This window comes from Salmo salar, chromosome ssa19 (genome assembly GCF_905237065.1).
Source record: "Salmo salar chromosome ssa19, Ssal_v3.1, whole genome shotgun sequence".
Taxonomy (NCBI): Eukaryota; Metazoa; Chordata; class Actinopteri; order Salmoniformes; family Salmonidae; genus Salmo; species Salmo salar.
Genome location: NC_059460.1, coordinates 35,088,887 through 35,107,326, shown reverse-complemented (window position 1 = coordinate 35,107,326; position 18,440 = coordinate 35,088,887). Strand labels below are relative to the sequence as shown.

Sequence of the window (18,440 nt, the reverse complement as noted above, 5' to 3'; positions counted from 1 at the left end):
TCTATTATAAACTATTATAAACTGGTTACCAACATTACTAGAACAGTAAATAAGTAATTCTATTATAAACTATTATAAATTGGTTACCAACATTACTAGAACAGTAAACAAGTCATTCTACTACAAACTGGTCCCCAACATTATTAGAACAGTAAAAATAAATGTTTTGGCATACCCGTGGTATACCATAGCTGTCAGACAATCAGCATTCAGGGCTTGAACCACCCAGTTGATAATGTCTGATACACTACGGCTTTCAGCCAATCAGCATACAGGACCCAAATTGCCTGGTTTATAATGTAACATAGCATATCTCAACGTAGCATAGCTCAACGTAGCATATCTCAACGTAGCATAGCTCAACGTAGCATAGCTCAACGTAGCATAGCTCAACGTAGCATATCCCTAACCCTCACGGATATTGCTGTGTTTTACTCAATGGGAGACTCCCAGTACTTACCGGTCCTGTATGAGTTGTTCAGAGTAACTCTCCTCCCCAGTACTCACCGGTCCTGTATGAGTTGTTCAGAGTAACTCTCCGCCCCAGGACTCACCGGTCCTGTATGAGTTGTTCAGTGTAACTCCCCTCCCCAGTACTCACCAGTCCTGTATGAGTTGTTCAGAGTAACACGCCTCCCCAGTACTCACCGGTCCTGTATGAGTTGTTCAGTGTAACTCACCTCCCCAGTACTCACCGGTCATGTATGAGTTGTTCAGTGCAACTCCCCTCCCCAGTACTCACCGGTCCTGTATGAGTTGTTCAGTGCAACTACCCTCCCCAGTACTCACCGGTCCTGTATGAGTTGTTCAGTGTAACTCCCCTCCCCAGTATTCACCGGTCCTGTATGAGTTGTTCAGTGCAACTACCCTCCCCAGTACTCACCGGTCCTGTATGAGTTGTTCAGTGCAACCCCCCCCCTCCCCCAGTACTCACCGGTCCTGTATGAGTTGTTCAGTGCAACTCACCGGTCGTGTGTGAGTTGTTCAGTGTAACTCCCCTCCCCCCAGTACTCACCGGTCCTGTATGAGTTGTTCAGTGCAACTCCCCCCTTCCCCAGTACTCACCGGTCGTGTATGAGTTGTTCAGTGTAACTCCCCTCCCCAGTACTCACCGGTTGTGTGTGAGTTGTTCAGTGTAACTCCCCTCCCCAGTACTCACCGGTTGTGTGTGAGTTGTTCAGTGTTACCCCCCCAGTACTCACCGGTACTGTATGAGTTGTTCAGTGTAACTCCCCTCCCCAGTACTCACCGGTTGTGTGTGAGTTGTTCAGTGTTACCCCCCAGTACTCACCGGTACTGTATGAGTTGTTCAGTGCAACTCCCCCCTCCCCCAGTACTCACCGGTCGTGTATGAGTTGTTCAGTGCAACTCTCCCCTCCCCCAGTATTCACCGGTCCTGTATGAGTTGTTCAGTGCAACTCCCCCCTCCCCCAGTACTCACCGGTCCTGTATGAGTTGTTCAGTGTAACACCCCTCCCCAGTACTCACCGGTCGTGTGTGAGTTGTTCAGTGTAACCCCCCCAGTACTCACCGGTCCTGTATGAGTTGTTCAGTGCAACTCCCCTCCCCAGTACTCACCAGTCCTGTATGAGTTGTTCAGTGCAACTCCCCCCTCCCCCAGTACTCACCGGTCCTGTATGAGTTGTTCAGTGTAACTCCCGCCTCCCCCAGTACTCACCGGTCGTGAGTGAGTTGTTGCACCAGTTCCTGCCAGTGTCTTGAGGCGCTGAGGTCTATCTTGTAGAGTCCTCTGATGTGCTGGATCACTTTCTTCCTCTCCATACCCTGTCTCAGTGACACATTCTGGGTGATGTCGGCTGCGATCTTAGAGATGTCCTTGGACTTACCGTCCAGACGCTGGATCAGACTGGAGAAAGGAGAGAGACGGACATTACATTGGTTTAAAACATTGTCGGTTAGAATTCTTGCCTCTTGCCTTCTGAATTCCTCTCAAAGTACATTGGAGCTGAATATCCATTTCAATGTCCCTCTCTCTGACCTCCTCCAATGAGCTTTGAGAGGAATAGAGGGAACAAGTATGGGGAAAGCAAGGATTTGACTGGTAGTAAGACAAGGCTCTGGAGTTTAACGAACCAATCATGCTTCACCTTTTCTGTGTGTTGGAAATTTTCTTCTCCCAGGCCAGTTTACTGCTCTTCTCATCCGCCTCGTACTTCAACTGTTCCTGTGAGATGAAACGGGACATGAATGAGACGTGTGAGATGAAATGGGACAGGGCAAGGACGTGTGAGATGAAACGGGACAGGGCTGGGACAGGGCTGGGACGTGTGCGATGAAACGGGACAGGGCTGGGATGGGACAGGGCTGGGACGTGTGAAATGAAACGGGACCGGGCTGGGGCGGGACCGGGCTGGGACATGTAAATTGAACCGGGACCGGGCTGGGACGGGACAGGGCTGGGACATGTGCAATGAAATGGGACCGGGCTGGGACGGGACAGGGACGTGTGCAATGAAATGGGACCGGGCTGGGACGGGACAGGGACGTGTGAAATGAAACGGGACCGGGCTGGGACGGGACCGGGCTGGGACGTGTGAGATGAAACGGGACCGGGCTGGGTCGTGAAGGTGAAATGGGACAGGGCTGGGACGGGACAGGTGACACGGGACAGGGCTGGGACGGGACAGGGCTGGGACGTGTGCGATGGGACGGGACAGGGCTGGGACGTGTGCGATGAAACGGGACAGGGCTAGGACGTGTGAGATGAAACGGGACCGGGTTGGGTCGGGACAGGGCTGGGTCGTGTGAAATGGGACAGGGCTGGGACGGGACGTGTGAAATGAAACGGGACCGGGCTGGGACGTGACAGGTAAAACGGGACAGGGCTGGGACGGGACAGGGCTGGGACGTGTGCGCTGAAACGGGACAGGGACATGTGCAATGAAACGGGACAGGGTATGTGCGATAGGACGGGACAGGGCTGTGAGTGTGAGATGAAATGGGACAGGGCTAGAACGGGACAGGGCTGGGACGTGTGCGATGAAACGGGACAGGGCTGGGACGTGACAGGGCTGGGACGGGACAGGGCTAGGACGTGTACGATGAAACGGGACAGGGCTGGGACGTGTGAGATGAAACGGGACCGGGTTGGGTCGGGACAGGGCTGGGACGTGTGAAATGAAATGGGACCGGGCTGGGACGGGACCGGGCTGGGACGTGTACGATGAAACGGGACCGGGCTGGGTCGGGACAGGGCTGGGACGTGTGAAATGAAACGGGACCAGGCTGGGACGGGACCGGGCTGGGACGTGTGAGATGAAATGGGACCGGGCTGGAACGGGACCGGGCTGGGACATGTAAGATGAAATGGGACCGGGCTGGGACGGGACCGGGCTGGGACATGTAAGATGAACCGGGACTGGGCTGGGACGGGACAGGGCTGGGACATGTCAGATGAAACGGGACCGGGCTGGGACGGGTGAAATGAAACGGGACCGGGCTGGGACGTGTGAGATAAAACGGGACCGGGCTGGGACGGGACAGGGCTGGGACGTGTGAAATGAAATGGGACCGGGCTGCGACGGGACAGGGCTGGGACGTGTGAAATGAAATGGGACCGGGCTGGGACGGGACGTGTGAAATGAAACGGGACCGGGCTGGGACGTGACAGGTAAAACGGGACAGGGCTGGGGGGGGACAGGGCTGGGACGTGTGCGATGAAACGGGACAGGGACGTGTGCGATGGGACGGGACAGGGCTGGGCGTGTGAGATGAAATGGGACAGGGCTAGAACGGGACAGGGCTGGGACGTGTGAGATGAAACGGGACCGGGCTGGGACGTGTGCGATGAAACGGGACAGGGCTGGGACGTGTGCGATGAAACGGGACAGGGCTGGGACGTGACAGGCGAAACGGGACAGGGCTGGGACGGGACAGGGCTAGGACGTGTACGATGAAACGGGACAGGGCTGGGACGTGTGAGATGAAACGGGACCGGGTTGGGTCGGGACAGGGCTGGGACGTGTGAAATGAAACGGGACCGGGCTGGGACGTGACAGGTAAAACGGGACAGGGCTGGGACGGGACAGGGCTGGGACGTGTGCGATGAAACGGGACAGGGACGTGTGCGATGGGACGGTACAGGGCTGGGAGTGTGAGATGAAATGGGACAGGGCTAGAACGGGACAGGGCTGGGACGTGTGAGATGAAACGGGACAGGGCTGGGACGTGTGCGATGAAACGGGACAGGGCTGGGACGGGACAGGGCTAGGACGTGTACGATGAAACGGGACATGGCTGGGACGTGTGAGATGAAACGGGACCGGGTTGGGTCGGGACAGGGCTGGGACGTGTGAAATGAAATGGGACCGGGCTGGGACGGGACCGGGCTGGGACGTGTACGATGAAACGGGACCGGGCTGGGTCGGGACAGGGCTGGGAGTGTGAAATGAAACGGGACCAGGCTGGGACGGGACCGGGCTGGGACGTGTGAGATGAAACGGGACCGGGCTGGGACATGTAAGATGAACCGGGACTGGGCTGGGACGGGACAGGGCTGGGACATGTGAGATGAAACGGGACCGGGCTGGGACGGGTGAAATGAAACGGGACCGGGCTGGGACGTGTGAGATGAAACGGGACTGGGACGGGACCGGGCTGGGACGTGTGAGATGAAACGGGACCGGGCTGGGCCGGGACAGGGCTGGGACGTGTGAAATGAAACGGGACCGGGCTGGGACGGGACAGGGCTGGGATGTGTGAAATGAAACGGGACCGGGCTGGGACGGGACAAGGCTGGGACGTGTGCGATGAAACGGGACAGGGCTGGGACGGGACAGGGCTGGGACGTGTGCGATGAAACGGGACAGGGCTGGGACGGGACAGGGCTGGGACGTGTGAGATGAAACGGGACAGGGCTGGGACGTGTGAGATTAAACGGGACAGGGCTGGGACTAACCCAGGACTCATCAAGACAGTTCTAGGTCCAGAGTTGAACCCTAACCGTTGGCCAGACCGGCTAGCGATGTTTTTGTTTTATTTATATTTATTTATTTCACCTTTATTTAACCAGGTAGGCTAGTTGAGAACAAGTTCTCATTTACAATTGCGACCTGGCCAAGATAAAGCATAGCAATTCGACACAAACAACAACACAGAGTTACACATGGAGTAAAACAAACATACAGTCAATAATACAGTAGAAAAATAAGTCTATATACAATGTGAGCAAATGAGGCGAGATAAGGGCAAAAAAAGACCATGGTGGCAAAGTAAATACAATGTAGCAAGTAAAACACTGGAATGGTAGATTTGTAGAGGAAGAAAGTGCAAAGTAGAAATAATGGCGTGCAAAGCAGAAAAATAAATAAATACAGTAGGGGAAGATGCAGTGATATGTAAGCTGCTCTGACAGCTGGTGCTTAAAGCTAGTGAGGGAGATAAGTGTTTCCAGTTTCAGAGATTTTTGTAGTTCGTTCCAGTCATTGGCAGCAGTTATAGGGTCAGGGTAAGGTCAGTGATGTTATAGGGTAAGGGTAAGGTCAGTGATGTTACAGGGTAAGGTCAGTGATGTTACAGGGTCAGGGTAAGGTCAGTGATGTTACAGGGTAAGGTCAGTGATGTTACAGGGTAAGGTCAGTGATGTTACAGGGTAAGGTCAGTGATGTTACAGGGTAAGGTCAGTGATGTTACAGGGTAAGGTCAGTGATGTTACAGGGTAAGGTCAGTGATGTTACAGGGTAAGGTCAGTGATGTTACAGGGTCAGGGTAAGGTCAGTGATGTTTTAGGGTCAGGGTAAGGTCAGTGATGTTATAGGGTAAGGGTAAGGTCAGTGATGTTATAGGGTAAGGTCAGTGATGTTACAGGGTCAGGGTAAGGTCAGTGATGTTACAGGGTAAGGGTAAGGTCAGTGATGTTACAGGGTCAGGGTAAGGTCAGTGATGTTACAGGGTAAGGTCAGTGATGTTACAGGGTAAGGTCAGTGATGTTACAGGGTAAGGTCAGTGATGTTACAGGGTAAGGTCAGTGATGTTACAGGGTCAGGGTAAGATCAGTGATGTTTTAGGGTCAGGGTAAGGTCAGTGATGTTACAGGGTCAGGGTAAGGTCAGTGATGTTACAGGGTAAGGTCAGTGATGTTACAGGGTAAGGGTAAGGTCAGTGATGTTACAGGGTAAGGTCAGTGATGTTACAGGGTCAGGGTAAGGTCAGTGATGTTACAGGGTAAGGTCAGTGATGTTACAGGGTCAGGGTCAGTGATGTTATAGGGTAAGGTCAGAGATGTTACAGGGTCAGGGTAAGGTCAGTGATGTTACAGGGTAAGGGTAAGGTCAGTGATGTTACAGGGTAAGGTCAGTGATGTTACAGGGTCAGGGTAAGGTCAGTGATGTTACAGGGTCAGGGTAAGGTCAGTGATGTTATAGGGTAAGGGTAAGGTCAGTGATGTTACAGGGTCAGGGTAAGGTCAGTGATGTTACAGGGTAAGGTCAGTGATGTTACAGGGTCAGGGTAAGGTCAGTGATGTTACAGGGTCAGGGTAAGGTCAGTGATGTCATAGGGTCAGGGTCAGTGATGTTATAGGGTAAGGTCAGTGATGTTACAGGGTCAGGGTAAGGTCAGTGATGTTACAGGGTAAGGTCAGTGATGTTACAGGGTAAGGTCAGTGATGTTACAGGGTCAGGGTAAGGTCAGTGATGTTATAGGGTAAGGGTAAGGTCTGTGATGTTACAGGGTAAGGTCAGTGATGTTATAGGGTAAGGTTAGTGATGTTACAGGGTCAGGGTAAGGTCAGTGATGTTATAGGGTAAGGGTAAGGTCAGTGATGTTACAGGGTAAGGTCAGTGATGTTATAGGGTAAGGTTAGTGATGTTACAGGGTCAGGGTAAGGTCAGTGATGTTATAGGGTAAGGGTAAGGTCAGTGATGTTACAGGGTAAGGTCAGTGATGTTACAGGGTCAGGGTAAGGTCAGTGATGTTACAGGGTAAGGTCAGTGATGTTACAGGGTCAGGTCAGTGATGTTACAGGGTCAGGTCAGTGATGTTAAAGGGTCAGGGTAAGGTCAGTGATGTTATAGGGTCAGGTCAGTGATGTTATAGGGTCATGGTCAGGTCAGTGATGTTATAGGGTCATGGTCAGGTCAGTGATGTTATAGGGTCAGGTCAGTGATGTTATAGGGTCAGGTCAGTGATGTTATAGGGTCAGGTCAGTGATGTTATAGGGTCAGGGTCTGGTCAGTGATGTTACAGGGTCAGGTCAGTGATGTTACAGGGTCAGGTCAGTGATGTTACAGGGTTTGGTCAGTGATGTTACAGGGTAAGGTCAGTGATGTTACAGGGTCAAGTCAGTGATGTTACAGGGTCAGGTCAGTGATGTTATAGGGTCAGGTCAGTGATGTTATAGGGTCAGGTCAGTGATGTTATAGGGTCAGGGTAAATTAGGAACACCTGTTCTGAGGAACGCCCACAGAACAGCCTCAGTTCGTTGGAGTGTTCCACAGGGATGCTGGCCCATGTTGACTCAAACGCTTCCCACAGTTGTGTCCAGTTGGCTGGATGTCCTTTGAGTGTTGGAGCATTCTTGATACACACAGGAAACTGTTGAGCCCTAATCCATTCTTGATACACACAGGAAACTGTTGAGCCCTAATCCATTATTGATACAGGAAATGGTTGAGCCCTAATCCATTCTTGATACAGGAAACGGTTGAGCCCTAATCCATTCTTGATACAGGAAACTGTTGAGCCCTAACCCATTCTTGATACAGGAAACTGTTGAGCCCTAATCCATTCTTGATACACACAGGAAACTGTTGAGCCCTAATCCATTCTTGATACAGGAAACTGTTGAGCCCTAATCCATTCTCTATACAGGAAACATTTGAGCCCTAATCCATTCTTGATACACACAGTAAACTGTTGAGCCCTAATCCATTATTGATACAGGAAATGGTTGAGCCCTAATCCATTCTTGATACAGGAAACGGTTGAGCCCTAATCCATTCTTGATACAGGAAACTGTTGAGCCCTAACCCATTCTTGATACAGGAAACTGTTGAGCCCTAATCCATTCTTGATACACACAGGAAACTGTTGAGCCCTAATCCATTCTTGATACAGGAAACTGTTGAGCCCTAATCCATTCTCTATACAGGAAACATTTGAGCCCTAATCCATTCTTGATACAGGAAACGGTTGAGCCCTAATCCATTCTTGATACAGGAAACTGTTGAGCCCTAACCCATTCTTGATACAGGAAACTGTTGAGCCCTAATCCATTCTTGATACACACAGGAAACTGTTGAGCCCTAATCCATTCTTGATACAGGAAACTGTTGAGCCCTAATCCATTCTCTATACAGGAAACATTTGAGCCCTAATCCATTCTTGATACAGGAAACTGTTGAGCCCTAACCCATTCTTGATACAGGAAACTGTTGAGCCCTAATCCAACTCAATATTAGGAAGGTATTCCTAATGTTTTGTAAACTCAGTATAGGTCCATTATAATTTATATGTACTTTTTATCTAATTTTAAACTTTCAAGAGTTCTGTTAAATTTATACTGAACAAAAATATAAACGCAACAATTTCAAAAGATTTTACTGAGTTACAGTTCATTTAAAGAAATCAGTCAATTGGAATAAAATTCATGAGGCCCTAATCTATAGATTTCACATGACTGGGAATACAGATATGTCTCTGTTAGACACAGATACCTTAAAAAAAGGTAGGGGCGTGGATCAGAAAACCAGTCAGTATCTGATCTGACACATCTCCTTCTCATAGAGTTGATCAGGCTGTTGATTGTGGAATGTTGTCCCACTCCTCTTCAATGGCTGTACGAATTTGCTGGATATTGGCGGGAACTGGAATATGCTGTCGTACACTTCAACGGGTGACATGTCTGGTGAGTACGCAGGCCATGGAAGAACTGGGACATTTTCAGCTTCCAGGAATTGTGTAGAGATCCTTGTGACATGGGGCCGTGCATTATCATGCTGAAACATGAGGTGATGGCGGTGGATGGAATGGCACGGCAATGGGCCTCAGGATCTCGTCACGGTATCTCTGTGCGTTCAAATTGCCATTGATAAAATTCAACTGTGTATTTGTTGTCCGTAGGTTACGCCTGCCCATACCATAACATGTATAGGATCTTTTATTTCAGCTCATGAAACATGGAACCAAACCTTTACATGTTTCAGTATATAAATGAAACGGCAAGTCTCAAATAGCCGCCTGTCCCTATTAATAGCCAGGCAACGGTATACATTTCATCATCAGATAAACGCCTGGTCTAAATGATTTGTTACCATGAATTACCATGAATTGTTTACAAGATTTAATGTTTGATTTGTTACATTAAATAATTCAGTAATGACTCAAAAAAATTACAACAATCATCCATTTTTATCGCCAGCAAGAAACTGCTAGCCATTGGCTGCTAACAGCTGAGAACAGCTAGCTAACTGGCAAGAACAAAAATAGTCAACTTCGGGAGTAGACCCCCAGCAATTAACTGATTGCCCCCGAGTGGCGAAAGTAAGAACTGATGAAAATACAGATAAAGAGGAGTATAATTATTCAGTCAAGGAAAAGTTGTTTATGTTTTTGAGGCATAGTAAGACAAAATAAACGTGACACAGTGTGTAAATTATTAACACATTAGTGCAGGAAATAAATGGTGGAGTTAAACAATGAACTATGTAAAATATGTTGTGTACATTAAGGAAATAGATGTCCGCCTCTAATAAAAGCCCGCCCGCCTCTAATAAAAGCCCGCCCGCCTCTAATAAAAGCCTGGCTTTAATAAAAGCCTGGCTTTAATAGAAGCCTGTTCAGTGATTTAAGCAAATAAACACCCAGTCTATGAATTGAAGATTTACGGAATATATATATATTTTTTTACTCAAACCTCCCCCGGGCTGGATCCGGCCTGTGGGCCGTAGTTTGCCCGCCCGTATTATAGGGTTAGGTAAAGTTTATAGGGTCAGGGTAAAGGTTACCTCTTTGATAGCCTTGAGCAGGTCTGGTTTGTGTGGTGCGCTGGGAGGGATGCAGCGATGACCCCACACCTTCAGTGATGTCATGAAACTGCCCACAGTACTCTGCTCCTCTTTGGTCAGAGCATCTTTGTGGTCATGGAGCATCTCATACAGATACATGGCTAGCTTGGGACCATGCTGAGCGAGGAGAGAGAGGAGAGGGAGAGTGGAGGGAGAGAGGACAAGGGTTTGTGAGTCAATGTGTGTGTTTGAGATTGACTGCAGTCGGACTGTGCAGAATCATTGATCTACAAGTCGCCTTGGTCAAACTGACAGACGTGTATATAAAAAAGTGGATGAGTCCATCCCTTCATGTATCACAGACCCGTCCGACCTACAGTAACACCCCCCGGAGGAGGAACAGTAAGACTGACCAGGCTGCCATGGTAACTATGATGATGTCTCTCTGGGTTATTTCTACTGTACGTACATGGGAACATGAGACCCGCCCTCTCGCTCTCGCCCTCTCTCTCTCTCTCTCGATCTCGCCCTCTCGATCTCTCTCTCTCGCCCTCTCTCTCTCTCTCTCGCCATCTCTCTCTCGCCCTCTCTCTCTCTCTCGAGCTCGCCCTCTCTCTTTCTCTCGAGCTCGCCCTCTCTCTTTCTCTCGAGCTCGCCCTCTCTCTTTCTCTCGAGCTCGCCCTCTCTCTCTTTCTCTCGAGCTCGCCCTCTCTCTCTCTCTCTCTCTCTCGATCTCGCCCTCTCTCTCTCTCTCTCTCTCTCGATCTCGCCCTCTCTCTCTCGATCTCTCTCTCTATCTCGCCCTCTCTCTCTCTCGATCTCGCCCTCTCTCTCTCTCTCTCTCTCTCTCTCGAGCTCGCCCTCTCTCTCTCTCTCTCTCGAGCTCGCCTCTCTCTCTCTCTCGAGCTCGCCCTCTCTCTTTCTCTCTAGAGCTCGCCCTCTCTCTAGAGCTCGCCCTCTCTCTCTCTCTCTCTAGAGCTCGCCCTCTCTCTCTCTCTCTAGAGCTCGCCCTCTCTCTCTCTCTCTAGAGCTCGCCTCTCTCTCTCTCTCTCTAGAGCTCGCCCTCTCTCTCTCTCTCTAGAGCTCGCCCTCTCTCTCTCTCTCTAGAGCTCGCCCTCTCTCTCTCTCTCTCTAGAGCTCGCCCTCTCTCTCTCTCTCTAGAGCTCGCCCTCTCTCTCTCTCTAGAGCTCGCCCTCTCTCTCTCTCTCTCTAGAGCTCGCCCTCTCTCTCTCTCGAGCTCGCCCTCTCTCTCTCTCTCTCTCTCTCTCTCTCTCTCTCTCTCTCTCTCGAGCTCGCCCTCTCTCTCTCGAGCTCGCCCTCTCTCTCTAGAGCTCGCCCTCTCTCTCTCTCTCTAGAGCTCGCCCTCTCTCTCTCTCTCTAGAGCTCGCCCTCTCTCTCTCTCTCTAGAGCTCGCCCTCTCCCTCTCTCTCTCTAGAGCTCGCCCCCTCCCTCTCTCTCTCTAGAGCTCGCCCCTCTCTCTCTCTCTCTAGAGCTCGCCCCCTCTCTCTCTCTCTCTCTAGAGCTCGCCCCCCTCTCTCTCTCTCTCTCTAGAGCTCGCCCCCTCTCTCTCTCTCTCTAGAGCTCGCCCCCTCTCTCTCTCTCTCTCTAGAGCTCGCCCCTCTCTCTCTCTCTCTCTCTAGAGCTCGCCCCCTCTCTCTCTCTCTCTCTAGAGCTCGCCCCCTCTCTCTCTCTCTCTCTAGAGCTCGCCCCCTCTCTCTCTCTCTCTAGAGCTCGCCCCCTCTCTCTCTCTCTCTCTAGAGCTCGCCCCCTCTCTCGAGCTCGCCCTCTCTCTCGAGCTCGCCCTCTCTCTCGCCCTCTCTCTCGAGCTCGCCCTCTCTCTCGAGCTCGCCCTCTCTCTCGAGCTCGCCCTCTCTCTCGAGCTCGCCCACTCTCTTTCTCGATCTCTCTCTCGATCTCGCCCTCGCTCTCTATCTCTCGCCCTCTCTCTCTATCTCTCGCCCTCTCTCTCTAGCCCTCTCTCTCTATCTCTCGCCCTCTCTCTCTATCTCTCGCCCTCTCTCTCTCTCTCTCGCCCTCTCTCTCTCTCTCTCTCGCCTCTCTCTCTCTCTCGCCCTCTCTCTCTCTCGCCACTCTCTCTCTCTCGCCCTCTCTCTCTCTCGCCCTCTCTCTCTCTCGCTCTCTCTCTCTCGCCCTCTCTCTCTCTCGCCTCTCGCCCTTCTCTCTCTCGAGCTCGCCCTCTCTCTCTAGAGCTCGCCCTCTCTCTCTCTCTCTAGAGCTCGCCCTCTCTCTCTCTCTCTAGAGCTCGCCCTCTCTCTCTCTCTCTAGAGCTCGCCCTCTCCCCTCTCTCTCTCTCTAGAGCTCGCCCCTCTCCTCTCTCTCTCTAGAGCTCGCCCCTCTCTCTCTCTCTCTAGAGCTCGCCCCCCTCTCTCTCTCTCTCTCTAGAGCTCGCCCCTCTCTCTCTCTCTCTCTAGAGCTCGCCCCCTCTCTCTCTCTCTCTCTCTAGAGCTCGCCCCCTCTCTCTCTCTCTCTCTCTAGAGCTCGCCCTCTCTCTCTCTCTCTCTCTAGAGCTCGCCCCTCTCTCTCTCTCTCTCTCTAGAGCTCGCCCCTCTCTCTCTCTCTCTCTAGAGCTCGCCCCCTCTCTCTCTCTCTCTCTCGAGCTCGCCCCTCTCTCTCTCTCTCTCGAGCTCGCCCTCTCTCTCGCCCTCTCTCTCGAGCTCGCCCCTCTCTCTCGAGCTCGCCTCTCTCTCTCTCGATCTCTCTCTCGATCTCGCCCTCTCTCTCTCTCTCGCCCTCTCTCTCTCTCCCCACTCTCTCTCTCTCTCTCTCTCTCTCGCCCTCTCTCTCTCTCTCGCCTCTCTCTCTCTCTCGCCCTCTCTCTCTCTCTCTCTCTCTCGCCCTCTCTCTCTCGCCCTCTCTCTCTCTCTCGCCTCTCTCTCTCTCTCTCTCTCTCGCCTCTCTCTCTCTCTCTCTGCTCGCCCTCTCTCTCTCTCTCTCTCTCTCTGAGCTCGCCCTCTCTCTCTCTCTCTCTAGAGCTCGCCCTCTCTCTCTCTCTCTAGAGCTCGCCCCTCTCTCTCTCTCTCTAGAGCTCGCCCTCTCTCTCTCTCTCTCTCGAGCTCGCCCTCTCTCTCTCTCTCTAGAGCTCGCCCTCTCTCTCTCTCTCTAGAGCTCGCCCCTCTCTCTCTCTCTCTCTAGAGCTCGCCTCTCTCTCTCTCTCTAGAGCTCGCCCTCTCTCTCTCTCTCTAGAGCTCGCCCTCTCTCTCTCTCTCTCTAGAGCTCGCTCTCTCTCTCTCTCTCTAGAGCTCCTCTCTCTCTCTCGAGCTCGCCCTCTCTCTCTCTCTCTCTCTCTCTCTCTCTCTCTCTCTCTCTCTCTCTCTCTCGGCTCGCCCTCTCTCTCTCGAGCTCGCCCTCTCTCTCTCTGCGGCTCGCCCTCTCTCTCTCCTCTCTCTCTCTCTCTAGAGCTCGCCCTCTCTCTCTCTCTCGAGCTCGCCCTCTCTCTCTCTCTCTAGAGCTCGCCTCTCTCTCTCTCTCTGGCTCGCCTCTCTCTCTCTCCTAGAGCTCTCTCTCTCTCTCTAGAGCTCGCCCCCTCTCTCTCTCTCTCTCTAGAGCTCGCCCCCCTCTCTCTCTCTCTCTCTAGAGCTCGCCCCCTCTCTCTCTCTCTCTCTAGAGCTCGCCCCTCTCTCTCTCTCTCTCTAGAGCTCGCCCCCTCTCTCTCTCTCTCTCTAGAGCTCGCCCTCTCTCTCTCTCTCTAGAGCTCGCCCCTCTCTCTCTCTCTCTAGAGCTCGCCCCTCTCTCTCTCTCTCTCGAGCTCGCCCCTCTCTCGGCTCTCTCTCTCGAGCTCGCCCTCTCTCTCGCCTCTCTCTCGCGCTCGCCCTCTCTCTCACTCTCTCTCTAGCTCTCTCTCTCTCTCTCTCTCTCTACGCTCTCGCCTCTCTCTCTCTCTCTCTCTCTCGCCCTCTCTCTCTAGCTCTCTCTCTCTCTGCTCTCTCTCTCTCTCTCTCTCTCTCTCTCTCCTCTCTCTCTCTCTCTCTCTCTCTCTCTCGCCCTCTCTCTCTCTCTCTCGCCCTCTCTCTCTCTCTCTCGCCCTCTCTCTCTCTCTCGCCTCTCTCTCTCTCTCGCTCTCTCTCTCTCTCTCTCTCTCTCTCTCTCTCTCGCCTCTCTCTCTCTGCCCTCTCTCTCTCTCGCCTCTCTCTCTCTCTCTCGAGCAGCTCTCTCTCTCTCTCTCTCTGAGCTCGCCTCTCTCTCTCTCTCTCTGAGCTCTCTCTCTCTCTCTCTCTCTCTCTCCCTCTCTCTCTCTGAGCTCGCCCCCTCTCTCTCTCTCTAGAGCTCGCCCCCTCTCTCTCTCTCTCTAGAGCTCGCCCCTCTCTCTCTCTCTCTCTAGGGCTCGCCCTCTCTCTCTCTCTCTCTAGAGCTCGCCCCCTCTCTCTCTCTCTCTAGAGCTCGCCCCTCTCTCTCTCTCTCTCTAGAGCTCGCCCCTCTCTCTCTCTCTCTCTCTAGAGCTCGCCTCTCTCTCTCTCTCTCTAGAGCTCGCCCCCTCTCTCTCTCTCTCTCTAGAGCTCGCCCCTCTCTCTCTCTCTCTCTAGAGCTCTCTCTCTCTCTCTCTCTCTCTCTCGCTCGCCTCTCTCTCGAGCTCGCCCTCTCTCTCTCTCTCTCTCGGCTCGCCCTCTCTCTCGAGCTCGCCCTCTCTCTCGAGCTCGCCTACTCTCTCTCTCGATCTCTCTCTCGATCTCGCCCTCGCTCTCTATCTCTCGCTCTCTCTCTCTCTCTCCTCTCTCTCTCTCTCTCGCCCTCTCTCTCTCTCTCTCTCTCTCTCTCTCTCTCTCGCCCTCTCTCTCTCTCTCGCCACTCTCTCTCTCTCGCCTCTCTCTCTCTCGCCTCTCTCTCTCTCGCCCTCTCTCTCTCGCCCTCTCTCTCTCTCGCCCTCTCTCTCTCTCGCCTCTCTCTCTCTCTCTCTCTCTCGCCTCTCTCTCTCTCTCTCGAGCTCGCCTCTCTCTCTCTCTCTAGGCTCGCCCTCTCTCTCTCTCTAGAGAGCTCGCCTCTCTCTCTCTCTCTAGAGCTCGCCCTCTCTCTCTCTCTCTGAGGCTCGCCTCTCTCTCTCTCTCTAGAGCTCGCCCTCTCTCTCTCTCTCTCTAGAGCTCGCCTCTCTCTCTCTCTCTCTAGAGCTCGCCCTCTCTCTCTCTCTCTAGAGCTCGCCCTCTCTCTCTCTCTCTAGAGCTCGCCTCTCTCTCTCTCTCTCTAGAGCTCGCCCTCTCTCTCTCTCTCTAGAGCTCGCCCTCTCTCTCTCTCTCTAGAGCTCGCCCTCTCTCTCTCTCTAGAGCTCGCCCTCTCTCTCTCTCTCTCTAGAGCTCGCTCTCTCTCTCTCTCTCTCTAGAGCTCGCCCTCTCTCTCTCTCCTCTCTCTCTCTCTCTCTCTCTCTCTCTCTCTCTCTCTCTCTCTCTCTCTCTCTCTCTCTCTCTCTCTCTCTCTCTCTCTCTCTCTCTCTCGCTCTCTCTCTCTCGAGCTCGCCCTCTCTCTCTCGGCTCGCCTCTCTCTCTCTCTCGAGCTCGCCTCTCTCTCTCTCTCTAGGCTCGCCTCTCTCTCTCTCTCTAGAGCTCGCCCTCTCTCTCTCTCTCTAGAGCTCGCCCTCTCTCTCTCTCTCTAGAGCTCGCCCTCTCTCTCTCTCTCTAGAGCTCGCCCCTCTCTCTCTCTCTCGAGCTCGCCCCCCTCTCTCTCTCTCTCTCTAGAGCTCGCCCCCCTCTCTCTCTCTCTCTAGAGCTCGCCCCTCTCTCTCTCTCTCTCTAGAGCTCTCCCCTCTCTCTCTCTCTCTCTAGAGCTCGCCCCTCTCTCTCTCTCTCTCTAGAGCTCGCCCCTCTCTCTCTCTCTCTCTCTAGAGCTCGCCCCCCTCTCTCTCTCTCTCTCTAGAGCTCGCCCCTCTCTCTCTCTCTCTAGAGCTCGCCTCTCTCTCTCTCTCTCTCTAGGCTCGCCCCCTCTCTCGAGCTCGCTCTCTCTCTCTCGAGCCTCGCCTCTCTCTCGCCTCTCTCTCGAGCTCGCCCTCTCTCTCGAGCTCGCCCTCTCTCTCGAGCTCGCCCCTCTCTTTCTCGATCTCTCTCTCGATCTCGCCTCGCTCTCTATCTCTCGCCCTCTCTCTCTATCTCTCGCCCTCTCTCTCTGCCCTCTCTCTCTCTCTCTCTCTAGAGCTCGCCCCTCCCTCTCTCTCTCTAGAGCTCGCCTCTCTCTCTCTCTCTAGAGCTCGCCCCTCTCTCTCTCTCTAGAGCTCGCCCCCTCTCTCTCTCTCTCTCTAGAGCTCGCCCCTCTCTCTCTCTCTCTCTAGAGCTCGCCCCTCTCTCTCTCTCTCTCTCTAGAGCTCGCCCCCTCTCTCTCTCTCTCTAGAGCTCGCCCCCTCTCTCTCTCTCTCTCTAGAGCTCGCCCCCTCTCTCTCTCTCTCTCTAGAGCTCGCCTCTCTCTCTCTCTCTCTAGAGCTCCCCTCTCTCTCTCTCTCTCTCTGAGAGCTCGCCCCTCTCTCGAGCTCGCCCTCTCTCTCGAGCTCGCCCTCTCTCTCGCCCTCTCTCTCGAGCTCGCCCTCTCTCTCGAGCTCGCCCTCTCTCTCGAGCTCGCCCACTCTCTTTCTCGATCTCTCTCTCGATCTCGCCCTCGCTCTCTATCTCTCGCCCTCTCTCTCTATCTCTCGCCCTCTCTCTCTCGCCTCTCTCTCTCTCTCTCGCCCTCTCTCTCTCTCTCTCGCCCTCTCTCTCTCTCGCCCTCTCTCTCTCTCTCTCGCCCTCTCTCTCTCTCTCGCCTCTCTCTCTCTCTCGCCCTCTCTCTCTCTCTCGCCCACTCTCTCTCTCTCGCCCTCTCTCTCTCTCGCCCTCTCTCTCTCTCGCCCTCTCTCTCTCTCGCCCTCTCTCTCTCTCTCTCTCTCTCTCCCCTCTCGCCCTCTCTCTCTCTAGCTCGCCCCTCTCTCTCTAGAGCTCGCCCTCTCTCTCTCTCTCTAGAGCTCGCCCTCTCTCTCTCTCTCTAGAGCTCGCCTCTCTCTCTCTCTCTCTAGAGCTCGCCCTCTCCCTCTCTCTCTCTAGAGCTCGCTCCTCCCTCTCTCTCTCTAGAGCTCGCCCTCTCTCTCTCTCTCTCTCTAGAGCTCGCCCCTCTCTCTCTCTCTCTCTAGAGCTCGCCCCTCTCTCTCTCTCTCTCTAGAGCTCGCCCCCTCTCTCTCTCTCTCTAGAGCTCGCCCCCTCTCTCTCTCTCTCTCTCAGAGCTCGCCCCCTCTCTCTCTCTCTCTAGAAGCTCGCCCCTCTCTCTCTCTCTCTAGAGCTCGCCCCTCTCTCTCTCTCTCTCTCTAGGCTCCTCTCTCTCGAGCTCGCCCTCTCTCTCCCTCTCTCTCGCCCTCTCTCTCGGGCTCGCCCTCTCTCTCGAGCTCGCCCTCTCTCTCGAGCTCGCCTCACTCTCTTTCTCGATCTCTCTCTCGATCTCGCCCTCACTCTCTATCTCTCGCCCCTCTCTCTATCTCTAGCCCTCTCTCTCTATCTCTAGCCCTCTCTCTCTATCTCTCGCCCTCTCTCTCTATCTCTCGCCCTCTCTCTCTATCTCTCGCCCTCTCTCTCTATCTCTCGCCCTCTCTCTCTCTCTCTCGCCCTCTCTCTCTCTCTCGCCCTCTCTCTCTCTCTCTCGCCTCTCTCTCTCTCTCGCCCTCTCTCTCTCTCTCTCTCTCTCTCTCTCTCTCTCGCCCTCTCTCTCTCTCGCCCTCTCTCTCTCTCGCCCTCTCTCTCTCGCCCTCTCTCTCTCTCGCCCTCTCGCCCTCTCGATCTCTCTCTCTCTAGAGCTCGCCCCCTCTCTCTCTAGCTCGCCCTCTCTCTCTCTCTCTAGAGCTCGCCCTCTCTCTCTCTCTCTAGAGCTCGCCCTCTCTCTCTCTCTCTCTAGAGCTCGCCCTCTCTCTCTCTCTCTCCGAGCTCGCCTCTCTCTCTCTCTCTCTCGCCCTCTCTCTCGATCTCGCCCTCTCTCTCGATCTCGCCCTCTCTCTCTCGATCTCGCCCTCGCTCTCGCCCTCGCTCTTTCTCGATCGCTCTCTCGATCTCGCCCTCGCTCTCTATCTCTCGCCCTCGCTCTCTATCTCTCGCCCTCTCTCTCTCTCTCGCCCTCTCTCTCTCTCTCTCGCCACTCTCTCTCTCTCGCCCTCTCTCTCTCTCTCGCCCTCTCTCTCTCTCGCACTCTCTCTCTCGCCCTCTCTCTCGCCCTCTCTCTCTCGCCCTCTCTCTCTCTCGCCCTCTCTCTCTCGCCCTCTCTCTCTCTCGCCCTCTCTCTCTCTCGCCCTCTCTCTCTCGCCCTCTCTCTCTCTCGCCTCTCTCTCTCTCGCCCTCTCTCCCTCTCGATCTCTCTCTCTCTCTCTCGCCCTCTCGATCTCTCTCTCGCCCTCTCGATCTCTCTCTCTCTAGAGCTCGCCCCCTCTCTCTCTAGAGCTCGCCATCTCTCTCTCGCTCTCGCCCTCTCTCTCGCTCTCGCCCTCTCTCTCTCTCGCCCTCGATCTCGCCCTCTCTCTCTCTCTCTCTC

The 18,440-nt window shown here is 53.8% G+C and overlaps 1 protein-coding gene and 1 long non-coding RNA gene across 4 annotated transcripts in view; one reads left to right on the top strand and one right to left on the bottom strand.

The window, feature by feature from the left end:
* Positions 1–18,440, bottom strand: part of lyst (lysosomal trafficking regulator) — a 220,625-nt gene that overhangs the window by 40,482 nt on the left and 161,703 nt on the right. For all 3 annotated transcript variants that reach the window (XM_045702248.1, XM_045702249.1, XM_045702250.1), the window contains 3 exons: positions 9,966–10,142; positions 2,109–2,185; positions 1,679–1,867 (listed from right to left, as the gene is read on the bottom strand). In XM_045702248.1, the coding sequence (XP_045558204.1) occupies positions 1,679–1,867; positions 2,109–2,185; positions 9,966–10,142 (443 nt within the window). The remainder of the gene's footprint in view (positions 1–1,678; positions 1,868–2,108; positions 2,186–9,965; positions 10,143–18,440) is intronic.
* Positions 6,628–7,030, top strand: LOC123728999 (uncharacterized). The gene is made up of 3 exons (XR_006760708.1): positions 6,628–6,674; positions 6,925–6,968; positions 7,013–7,030. It is a non-coding gene; the product is annotated as an uncharacterized lncRNA (long non-coding RNA).